The sequence below is a fragment of the Drosophila gunungcola genome, unplaced genomic scaffold, assembly GCF_025200985.1.
Source record: "Drosophila gunungcola strain Sukarami unplaced genomic scaffold, Dgunungcola_SK_2 000093F, whole genome shotgun sequence".
Lineage (NCBI taxonomy): Eukaryota > Metazoa > Arthropoda > Insecta > Diptera > Drosophilidae > Drosophila > Drosophila gunungcola.
In genome coordinates, this window is record NW_026453255.1 from 281,991 (window position 1) to 294,104 (window position 12,114).

At 39.1% G+C, this 12,114-nt stretch overlaps 2 protein-coding genes across 6 annotated transcripts in view; one reads left to right on the top strand and one right to left on the bottom strand.

Moving 5' to 3' along the window:
• Positions 1–12,114, bottom strand: part of LOC128265094 (uncharacterized) — a 61,554-nt gene that overhangs the window by 25,484 nt on the left and 23,956 nt on the right. The window lies entirely within an intron of this gene.
• On the top strand, positions 369–1,719 carry LOC128265096 (uncharacterized). The gene is made up of 3 exons (XM_053000912.1): positions 369–1,135; positions 1,326–1,412; positions 1,473–1,719. The coding sequence occupies exons 1-3, from the start codon at positions 521–523 to the stop codon at positions 1,578–1,580; spliced, it is 810 nt and encodes a 269-aa protein (XP_052856872.1). The 5' UTR covers positions 369–520; the 3' UTR covers positions 1,581–1,719.

Consider the following 12,114-nt stretch of genomic DNA (forward strand, 5'->3'; position numbering starts at 1 on the left):
TTTGTGATTTTTAAAATAAAACTGCAGCTTTTAAAGTCCTGCAGATTGATTTGTGCATTTCATAGCCATATTTTTTTCACTACCCAACATGTCGACGAAAGGTGGGCTTCACTGTGTCAGCCAACATGATTGTTCTGTGGGATCAGAAATGATTCATTGTGCATGGCCAGAGCTTGGGGTAAACTTTGAATACCCGCCCCGAAACAAATGGGGACAGTCGTCCACTTACGTGGAATTCGCTGGAGGTGGCTCGTCGCCATCCCTCGTCGGACCGGTTGTCTAGGCAACTCTTCAGGGAATTCTGGCCAAAACATTGAACTCACTGCCCCGTTGTCCGTGACGACTACCTGTCGCAGTCAGCTGTCCGCCGGTGGCAGGTAAATAAACAAGAACTTCTGTCGCCCTGAAAACACTTGCAGCGCACACACAACAGGCACTCAGAACATAGAACACAGAGCACACAGAACATTGTGAAAAGATTCGCGAGACAAAAAGGCCGCTCGAAATGGCCGTGTGTTAGATGGGTTTGCTGTGCGCCAAGCTGCGCGGCTGCTGTTGGCGAACCTCCTCGCCAGCGGGGATGGAGGAATTCCAGGTGCTGATTTTGGGACCCGCGGCCAGTGGCAAAACGGAGCTGGGCCATCGCCTGAGCAGATCTCCGCGAGCCTCGGACGACCAGGAGGCCACCAATGGAGTGCGTTGCTATCGCCTTTCGTTGCCGGACCGGGCGGCGGAACTCCAGCTGACCGAAGTGGGTGGCAATGCGGAGATGCAGCGCCTGTGGAAGCACTACCATGCCACCTCGCATGCCCTCATATACTGCTTCGATCTGGGCGCGGATCCGGAGGAGCTGCAGGCCACATTTATGCTGCTAAGCGATTGCCTGCTTGGCACTCAGCTGGCCGGCAAACCGGTGCTCCTGGTGGCCTCCCGCCACCGCGACGGTGTCCAGCTGTATGACGTGGAGTATGCCTTCGGACTGGAGGAGCTGGCCCAGTCCTGCGGATGTCCTCTGCTCATCTGCCACATGGACGATGCCGACGATCTGCAGCGGGGACTACGATGGCTCGTCCACCAGCTGCTGGCCAGGAAATCGCAGCTGGAGCATCGCATTCGATACGATGTCAATATGCAGGTGAGGCCATACCTCATCAGAGATGGGATACACACTCCGATCATTCGCAAATCGTTAGGAAATCACTTGAATTACCTTTTTGTAAAAATTGTTTCTTACAAAAACTAGTTAACGACAAGAAGTATTCAGAAATCTCGAAAAATGTTCCCATGTTTTATATATTAATTAATTAATATACGTTAATCCATAGGTTTGGCAGCGTCGAAAGCGATCGCTTTTATCCAGCGGTAAATTAGCTCAAGTTCATGGACAGCGTTTTCGGCGGCAGGCCAGAAAGGTGAATTCCCTACTTGCAAATACAGAAACTGATTCATTTCTTTTATTTTAATCAACATAGATAATGCCGGCAATACAAGGATTCGGTGGCACGGCGATGCGTCCCAAAACAGCTCCGCCGAACATTTTTGTTGTGAATTCGCAGCTGGAGGAAAGTCACACAGTTTAGCAAAAGTGATCGCGAGCGCATTTAAAGTGCCAAAAACCATTATAGTGTTTACCAGAGGCTACTTTTGCCATTCATAGACTTTAAGCCATTAATCAAGTTTAATAACTGTGACATAGCTAAGTTTAATAAAATGGCATTTTTTTTTAGCAGTAAAATGCCTGATTTTTTTTTTCCTACCATCTGTGGAAGTTAAACATTAATTTTTCACATTTTATGTAAGACGTTACAACATGTTTAGAGAAAATTTTAGAATAACATTTTTCTATAAGTGAACGCCAACAGATTTAAAATTCAATGGCGAGTTCAACAAGGTATTCCTAATTTTCAAGCATTATTTCCTAGAACTTTTATAAATATTTATTTAAAGATATTCATGACAGAGTTTTTTTGCTTTACCTTTGTCAAAATAAAACGCATAAAATTCTTTAGATTTCTTTTGGTATAGATTAAGCCTCATTTGTTTGTTCAAAAATTTAAAGAGCTCAAAAACGACCTTTACTGTTGTAACTTTATAGTTTTTTGAAGCTGTCCATAACAATTAGTTGCATTGAAGCTCGCAATTTACACAGCCATGTAAAACACAAAACTCAAATTTCAATGACAGAAATAAGCAATAATTGTGAGTTCCAGCAACACAAATTCAAGTTGGGCACATTTGTCATTGAATAATGCAACATAACTACACTTGCCACGGGTGAGGGAGGAGTTGGAAAGTTGGAGTGTGTGTGTGTTTGTTTGCAGGCACTGTTTGCCTGTCAGTTCGCATCGAACAGAAGTTAATCAATTGGCCTGGTAAGCGAGGAATTATGCATTTCGCACATTTTATGACGAGCCCTCTGGTCCTGGCTCTGTCCGTTGTCAGCTCTAATTAACAATTACAAGTTTGCCCAAGTGGACTGGATTAGGATTCTGCTATTGTGTGGCGTTTTAAATTACATTTCTTAAAGGCCTTGGCTAATTACAGTAATGGTCGTAATTATAGCACTAAGAATGATGCATAGGAATTTTCCTTTTACTTATTATCACATTTTTGTTTAGCTTTCAAAGCAATGTTTTCGACTAGGAAATTTATTTTTGTAATTTTGTTATTTTTTTATGCAATATATTGTTGTTTTTTTTTTTAAAGCAATTATTGAGTGCAACACTTGTGAAGTAAATACCCGATTTAAAGTTTAACGTTTTTTAAAGGCCTTGTCTAACAATAGCATTAAGAATGCCTAGGAATTTTCTTGTTACTTGTTAGCCCATGGTTTTAAGCTTTCAAAGTTATGTTATTTTTTTATGCAATATATTGTTGTTTTTCAAAAGCAATTATTGAGTGCAATACTTCTGAGTTGTATACCCGATTTTAAGTTTAACGGGCTTAGGTATGTAGGCTCTTAAATGCACAAAGTAAATCTTCTCGAATAATATGTGCCATTATTTAGACCGCAGCTGTACCAAAGTAAGTATGCAAAAAGGTATCGTTTTCGAACAGATTCTAGCCAGACATCCTGATGGGATATGGACGTGGTAGTGGTTGGGGATGAGGATGAGGAGTGGGTGGTGGGTTGAATGTCAGCCAGTCGATGATGTATTGCCAAACACCAATAAGCAAACCACAAGGAGGAATATACACACACACTGGGTATCGAGGAGGCGGGTGAAATCAAACAATTACCAATACACTGACATTGATTCCCAGTCGCCGGCGAGGGGATGATGAGGGGCATGCAGGATGCAGGATTGAGGATTCAGGACTCGAAACGGTGGCATGGTGGGATGGGAAAGGCAGCGGAGAGATGGTGACATTGATGATTGCGGCTCGTCGGCGTCTGGAGACGCCGGAACGTGTGCTCGTAATAATCCCCCGACGCACAACTTCGGCAGAAACTATAGCACTTGTTCATCGTAATTTGTCCTTTTCGATAAAAAAAAAAAAACTTAATTCATTTGCGAACTGAATTATTGGAACCTTGGCGGATTTTGTTTTCCAAGAATAAATGAAACATATGATTGTCCATATTAATACGCATTTTGTATCGAATTAACACAATTGAAACCGCAGAAATCTGCAATTTGTTTTAAAAAAAATTACGAAAATAATAATAATTAAAATAACCTTTATATTAACAGTAAAATCTCATTGGTGTTTTATGTTGGTTTCAAGATTTAATTTTGCATTTTTTTTTGTTAGGTAAAAATACTTAAAGAAATCCTATAAGTGTGACCGCTGCTGTTCCACCACCCACTGCTGCAGTTTGCCCAAACTCCCAGGATCACACACACACACACACACACACACACATAGACACACACCAATGCAAACGCACATGGACAAGGAAACCCATACCAGCTCACTTTACCTCACCGCACCCAAACACCCAAACAAACATGTGTCGCCGTGTGTTGTAGAGAAAAGTGTAAAATAAGCATCAATCATCGCTTATTCGAGTTGTCATCAATCACACACACGTTGCACACACACACACACACACACACACACACACACACACAAACACTCTTGAAGGATACGCTGCGGTGACACCAACGGCAACAACAACAGCACCAAAAACAGGAACAAGGGAAAGAGGAGAGCCCACACCGTTATCCTAGGTGGTTAGTTTTTGAGGCCGAGGCATATGGATCTGCAAATTTGCAACCCCCACACCACCAGTGATGGTAATATCCTGGCAGTTGCGTTTACAACCCATAGCTAGTCATTTATTTCTAGCACTTTTAACGAGGATCTACGGCCAGGATCATAAGAATCAGTTGTGTCAAGGGTGATAGTTAAGGTTGACAAAAGAATCTTTTACATATTCACTCATAATATATAAATTCAGATTTTAAATACCTAAAAACTTTTAATTATAATAAGAAATCGAACATTTTCATTAATTTATTTCTAGGTAAAAACAAATAAAAGAACATATTGCTTACTTTTCTTTTATTATATTGTATACTGTATATGATTATCTAGTCTAGAATTCGGTAAGCAACGAAAAATGTTTATTAAAAGAACTCCCTAAATGGAAATAGTTTTAATATTAATAAAATTGCTGACAGATCTCGGAATTGATATATTAAATAAAGGGAATTTTTGCAAAGTTTTCTGAATATCTACGATTTAATTAGAAATATTTTTCTGGCTAAAATAAAAGCCGCATTTTTCCCAGCACTGTTCGCCATATCCTTCCGGTCATTGTCCTCCGAGGGGCATTCCTAATCCGTTCGCAGGGCGAGTTATAAAATCATCAGGTTGCACGATCGCGCCTGTCACATGTCTGTCAACAGTCATCTGTCGACGGCGCTCGAAAACGCGTAACCAAATATCCAAATACCCAAATACCAAAATACCCAAACACCCTCATCAAGGGTTACTTTCGACTGCTGCGTGCGCCAAGGCGTAAAATAAAGATTTAATCGGCATTTATGGACATTTTGCAGACTTTTTACGATTATGCGCTCGTATGACGGCAGGCCAACGAGTTGTCAAACAAGCCCAAAAGGAGTTACTTCCCTTGAGGGAGTGAACGGCGATAGCGCGGAGTGGATTGCCTAAAGAGCAAATTAATCTGCGCGACTTGTCCCAAACTTGTTCATCAACTCGATATCTGTCAGCACTCCACGGACGGTTGGCGATTGCAGATTGGAGTTTGATTGGGGGGAGGACGCACTGCGAAATAAATCGATTTAAAATAAAGTCTTGAATGGAATCTGCCAAAAGTGATTCAACATTAATAAAAAATAAATAATAACATCAAGAGAAAAAGACAACGAAATGAACTAATAATCATTGTTTTCTTCAATCCGATAAGTCTTTAAATTATTAAATCATTTATTCGTTTCCAACAAAAATAAAAATACAATACGAATACTTTTATTTAGCATTCCAAAATTTACAAGGAATAATCATTCTAGCAAAGCCTATGAAGTTATTTAAAAGTTATAGTTTAATTTATATAAAAAGCATTTCTAGCACGATAATTGGAACCTTTCCTAATTTTTGTTAAAGTTTTGTTTAAAGCTTATGTTTGTAGTTTTGAGTTATTGTAATATTTATAAGAAAAATTATCTTTTTAATGAAAGTGTACATGTTTACCAAGATGCTTTTATTCAAAACTATAGTATCAAATTTCAGAAACAATTGTATCTTAACTTGTTTTCATGATTGTTAAAATATTACAAAAAAAAAAACACTAACATAAACTAAAACCACATCTTTAAATATTTGTTCGGAAAGGTTCTGTTAAAACGATCAACCAATATTGTTAAGATAACTCAACACATTTTTTTATGAAATATTTAAATTAAATATTTTTGTAACCAAATTTGTTTCTCTCAGTGCAGCGGGCACTTCCTGGTCAGCGGAAAACAATTGCCCCGGTCAATGGGAGCGGGTTTCAATTTCATTTCGGGCCAACAATGGTGTTATGCTAAAACGGATCCGGCTCTAATGTTTTACGTAACCGCCCCGCCGGCGAACAAACTCCGGCCCTCTCGTATATAATCGAATAAAGTCACGCCGCTTTAACATTTGCGGTCAGCACGTGAGGTTGGGGTAAAGTGGACAATTGGAAAGTTGGACAACTGGACAAGAGGACAACAGGACAGATGGGCAGATGGACAAGTGGGCATTTGGGCAATTGGGGAGATTGAAAGATGGAAAGATGGACAGGTGAAGGCAAACCACCGGGTTACCCGATATACGATATATACGATATATACTATACACGCCACGCTCATTGTGTGTGCGCCAAACAAAGTTGCGGCAAAAAGGCTGCAGGACATGTGCACGAAATTAATTTCCAGGGCAGCCGGATGAAGGACGCGAAGGAAAGGAGCAGCAGCGCTCTTTTTAATCCAACATGATATCGCCCACAAAATGCAAAGCGGCCGAGGTCGCTCACTGTACAGTCTTACCTCTACAACCGAACTCAGACCAAAAGTTTTAAATTCATATTAAACTGAATAACATTAGCAATAACAATATTCCAAAATATGTATCTATCTTTTAATATTTTCACAAGGATGTAAATTAGATTATATACAAAAAACAATTATTTTGACATCTTTATAGGAATCTGGAAAAAAAAACTTGTGGCTACAGTTTTGAATCCATATCTTAAGCTTCGAAATTTAAAAGAATTTAGTCCGTTTTATTAATCAGTAGGTCTCAATACAATATCTTTACCTATCCCGTAACGTTTGCAAAAACAGTTAACATATAAATAAATGTAAATTTAAGTCACACTTAAAGTTTAAAACTATTTAGTACTGCAAATTTTAAAATAAGAATAAAAAGATATACGACTATTTAAGTAATACATCTGGTATGACATAGATTTTTAAAAAAGTAATTTATTAAGCATGTGACTAACGCAGTACATATTTGTCTGAACATGTAGCGTTTAGGATATTAATATATAAGATGAATTTAAATTAAATTAAGTTTTTTGCAGGCATCTGCAGTGTTAAATAACAGATAAAAATAATTTATATTACTTATTAACTGCTTTAACTTGTTTAACTACATTTTAATATATTAAATGTATACAAAATATAAAAGGGAACTTATTAATGTACACTAATCATTTTGCAATTAAATATGGGTAAAGATAGGCATATTTGAAGCAGTATTTTTGGTGGAAGTTGGACTGTATTCGTGCAGCCAGATCCTTGGGACGGCCATAGCTGTCCACCGTCACTGGCCAACTGCACAAAAATCCGAAAGCGGATTAAACGTATTCGTGAGAATTCGTCAACGATTTCACACCTGTTCGACGGACAGCGAGGACCTGGATCGAGGACCACGGATACATGGATACACGGACACATGGACACACGGACGGCCCCTCGTCCGGCATAAAATGCCAATTAGAATTTCAAGTTCGCAGTCCGTTGGTCCGCCTTAAGCGCTCTGTGTTTTCCCCTTACCACCCAATGGCCAAACCACCCAACCACGAAATGCCATCTTCCACCTCCTCTATATGTATATATATCTCGACTTTTCGCAACGCAAATTGTTTATCGCCCCCAGGGTTCTTTATTAACTTTACGGCCAGTCGGCCCAGTGAGAACTGACCTCTCCGCCGGCGGCTCAATCTCCAGTCCGAGATTGTTCGCCCCCTCGACTTTCGATTTTCATCCGCTTCGATTCGATTCGATTCGATTTGATTCAGTTCGATTCGATGCGATTCAGTTCGGCTCGATTCGGTTGGGTTTCGGATTGGGGGGCGATACCCAAACTCCTGTCCCAGATCCTTTGACCAGCTTATGTCCTCGTCCTGGCGATTTTTTTTGTTGGTCAACGCGTAACGCGGAAATGCACTCAAAATATTAAATGCTTCAGTAGTTTGCAATTATTGCGGGAGGCGCTGCCTTCCTTGTGCTTAATTCATAATGCGCATCGAACTCGAGAGTTGGCAAAATGGGTAATGCGAATGGGAATGGGTATGGGAAAGATGTTGTGGGACGGAGTTGTCGACCAGGCCTCTTGGTTCTCAGGGAGTGTGGGTCAATTGGAGCAAGGAGGAGGCAGCCATAAAACATTTAAAGGCCAAAAACTTTGCAACCGCAAGGGGATGTGACCGAAACGCAAAGGATAAATTAAGAGACAATCATTTAATTGGACTCACATTTTAAATAATTTGAATGGGACACGTACACGTTTTGAATAAATGGTAGATAAATCTTTTTCAAAGCATTATCAGCAAGCATAAAAAATTATCATCAATATATACTTAGAACACTGTGTTAATTAATGTGTTTCCTTTGGCAATAACATTTTAAGTAAAATATATGTTTAATAGACAAATATGTTATTATCATATCAAATAATTTGGAAGGAAATAATTATTTTTAAAACTATAATCATCTATAATCTATTCACAAATCTTTACTTCATTCATTAAAGAAAATTGGGGATCGAAATAAAACAAATTTGTTTATTATTAAAACAATGTTTTTTATAACAAGGATATTTTAGGTTGAATATATATTTAATAACGTAATATAATTTCAAATAATTTGAAAGTAATACTCACAAGTGCAAAGCCTATTTAGAATTACGTTTTTATATTAAAAATATGTACATTATTTATTTAAAAATGTTAATTTTATTATAATTGGCAACGATATTTTATTTATTTGTATTTTACATTGAATACCATATTTTGAAATCTTTTAAATTGACTACATTTCTTTATGATAAACTCACAAACGAGTATGTCCGAAATAAATATAATTTAAATACCAGTAGCTAACCGGATTAGACTTTGGAATTTCATCTAAAAAATGTAATAAAATTTCGACCAAAACCCCACCAATCGCAAAAAATCAATTCAAAGCCATATAATTTCATGTTTCATATGCCAGCACCGCATCTCTACACGAAATTAGCGCATTAAATTGGCCAAATAGGATGGGGGGCGCCAACGGAAAGTGGGCGGGGCGGGCGGCATATTTCCAAGTGTGTGTATAACATGGCAAGCCATAAATATAAATTCCCAGGCGCTTTACGAGCCGGCAGCCGGCAGCGAGGAGAAGAAAAAAGGATTACATGCCACACAAGGGGCAACAACAGCACGGCACAGACTTCGATAAAGCAAAGTCTATGAGATTTACGAGCAGATTTCAAGAGTTACAAATACATACATGAGCTTGGCCTAGAATCAGAGGGCGGGGTGGGGTGGTGTGTTGTAAGGATGGGAACGCCGATACAAGGATACGCACAGCCGCAGGACACGGATTTTATGTTGTGGACGACGGCGTCAAGTTGCCAAGAGCAAAACTTTCAATTGCATTTCGGCCAAGTTTCGTTCGGCTTATCTTTATTATCGCCGCTGTTATTATCCTGGCCCGCAAAGTCGAGGTCCTTGGCCAAATTTTCCCGGTTCCCGGCAAGCTGGGCCTCATAAAGTATGTCATGTGTCATAAATGACAGATTCTTAGGCATACTTCATTGATCCCTTTGGCCGTCTCGTTTTTACGACGCTCCCTGCTAAATTGTTGCAGTATCTGTTGCCAACAACCACACACACACTCACTCGCTCACTCACGCATCCTTACACAGACAGACAGGATATTCTAGCATACACACACACACACACACGCACGAGATGTGCGTGTTTGAAGTTTGCTTTTGATAAATGAATGGATTTTCAAAGGCGACGTTAATGAAATACGCACACAGGCACAATCACGAGCAAGGATGCCAGACGCCCAAGGATGCCATCGCTCCGGGAAGTGTGTGTATGTGTGTGTGTAACCCCCCTTTGCAACCCTCAATCTATCAAACTCACGTGTCCGTCGTGTCTCAATTTACTTGCTTAGTTGCTGTTCAACTTGCGGCGATTTTGCTCCTTTTTAAGGACACTAAAACCGAAACCGAAGCGGTTGCCCGGCATTTTGATAGAGTCCGTTTTGGCATATCTATGAAGTCCTGGCGGTGAAAGGACTTCAAGTTCAACGAGGAGTGAATCCTGCCTGCCAAGCGCCCCGAAGTATTTGCACCAGCGAGCGAAGATAGTAATAAATATTATGATTTTGGTTTTCCATCCAAAAACCCTAATTTTTGCACACGATATTCAGTGTTTAAGCCATAACAATGCAATTAAGAGCCCAAATATGAAATGGGTTACCTCTATAAACTCGTAATAAAACTCCCAATCAAACGGCTTCCTATGTGTGATGTAACCCCTTATGAAAAATGCGTAAATTTGACAATTTTAATTTTGTTAAATAACTGCGATGAGGTCTTCAGTAGTAATTCTTTCAACTGTGTTTTGAGATAAAAGTTCTGATCTGGGTTTCCATCCGACAATCTTAATTTTCAGACTAAAAAAATCAGTGTCTTAGCCATAACAATACAATTAATAGCCAAATGGCATTAAAGCTTGGACTATTTGCTTACCAACCAAAACATATATAGATTTTGACTTAAAAAATAAATTAACAAAATGACACTATTTTTAGCATTTAACATATTTTGTACATTTAAAGCTCAAATGCTCAGTGGCAAGCATGTAAGCCAAAGCGGCAGAAGTGCAGGTGAACAATGGCCTAATGATTTGGCCAGTTGCTTGGCTCAAAGTGTGCCAAAGAAAAGCGAAGGCTCGTTGCCAAGGCAAAAGAGCCAAAAGCAAAAGCAAAAGCAAACGCATTAAAAGCAACTTAATAATTCAGATCTAAATCACCAATCAGCGCTGCCGACATGTTGACAAACGATGCCGCCGACACCAACATCTTGCCATCTTGCCACCTTACCAAACACACCAACTGCTGTGAAAGTCGGGGAAAAAGGAAAAGCCGGGGGGGGGGAGGGGGGAAAAAGCGCCATCGACAGCGACGACGACAAGAGATTTACATTTTCAAAATCGAATGGCGGCATAAGCCACCGCAAAGCAAAAGACACGCAACCACAGCCATAATGAAATCCACGATAAACAAGATAAACGAACACAAAAAGAAGAGTCACAGACAAACAATGCCATACGTGGAAGATACAACGAATCGGAAGAGACCCTTCTTGCTAAAACCAATTTAAAGTTGATCATTAAAAGTACTCTTCAAAAGGTTTCTTTAGAGAGGTATCAAAACGATAAAGTTAAAAGTGGGTTTTAAAAAATTAAACTTCATTTATGAGTTAAATGCGTCAATTCGATGGCTTAAAATAGTATTACTTAAAAATACTAAACTCAATTATGAATAACAAGTAGTTTACGTCAGGCAATCCCTTAAAATGCCAATTTACTGCAGAAAGTTATCAAAAGTGTTTAGAGCAAAACCAAAGAACACAATATTAAAAGTAAAAGACTTCTTAAAATTATGAACTTTTCAAAATTTCTTGTTTAGAATGTTTTACCTATGGAGCTCAATTATCTCGGTGTATATTTCAAACAATAGAATTATTTTTGTGCCATAAATCAGAAGAATTTGATATACAATATGCTTAATTTTTATAAGTTTTTTTTTTTTATTGTAGCATCATCATTTTTGAATAGTTTTATCCCCTAAATATAAAAAAGTAGTTAAATTTAGCATGTACTTAAAATGATCCCATAAATGTTTACAAAGGGAATGCAACTTTTTGTATAAATATATTTGGAAAGGAAATATAGACATTGTGGCTAAATTGCAGGATATAAAATTAGTAAGCAACATCCATGCCGAGTGTAAGGGTATATGCTCACAAAAAACGAACCAACGAGCAACAGCCAGCTGCCTTGGCGACGATGGCTAAAATATTTATATCTATTTCAGCTTGGCCGCTTTGTACAATTTCTATTTTGCCACACGACACGGTTCCCCAACCACCAGCATTCAGCATTCAGCCACCAACCAACAACCAACAGACACCCAATTTCCCGCCACACCCACTTCAACTTGGCGATGTCTTCGTTTGCAATCAATGAAAGATTTATGACAATATATCGACAAAGTCGGCAAGTTCGAGGGAACGTGAGGAACGCAAGGAGCGAACGGTACGAAGGCAGTGCACATATTGTACAGAGGAATTTGTTTTTATGTCACATCATTATTTTTTTTATGG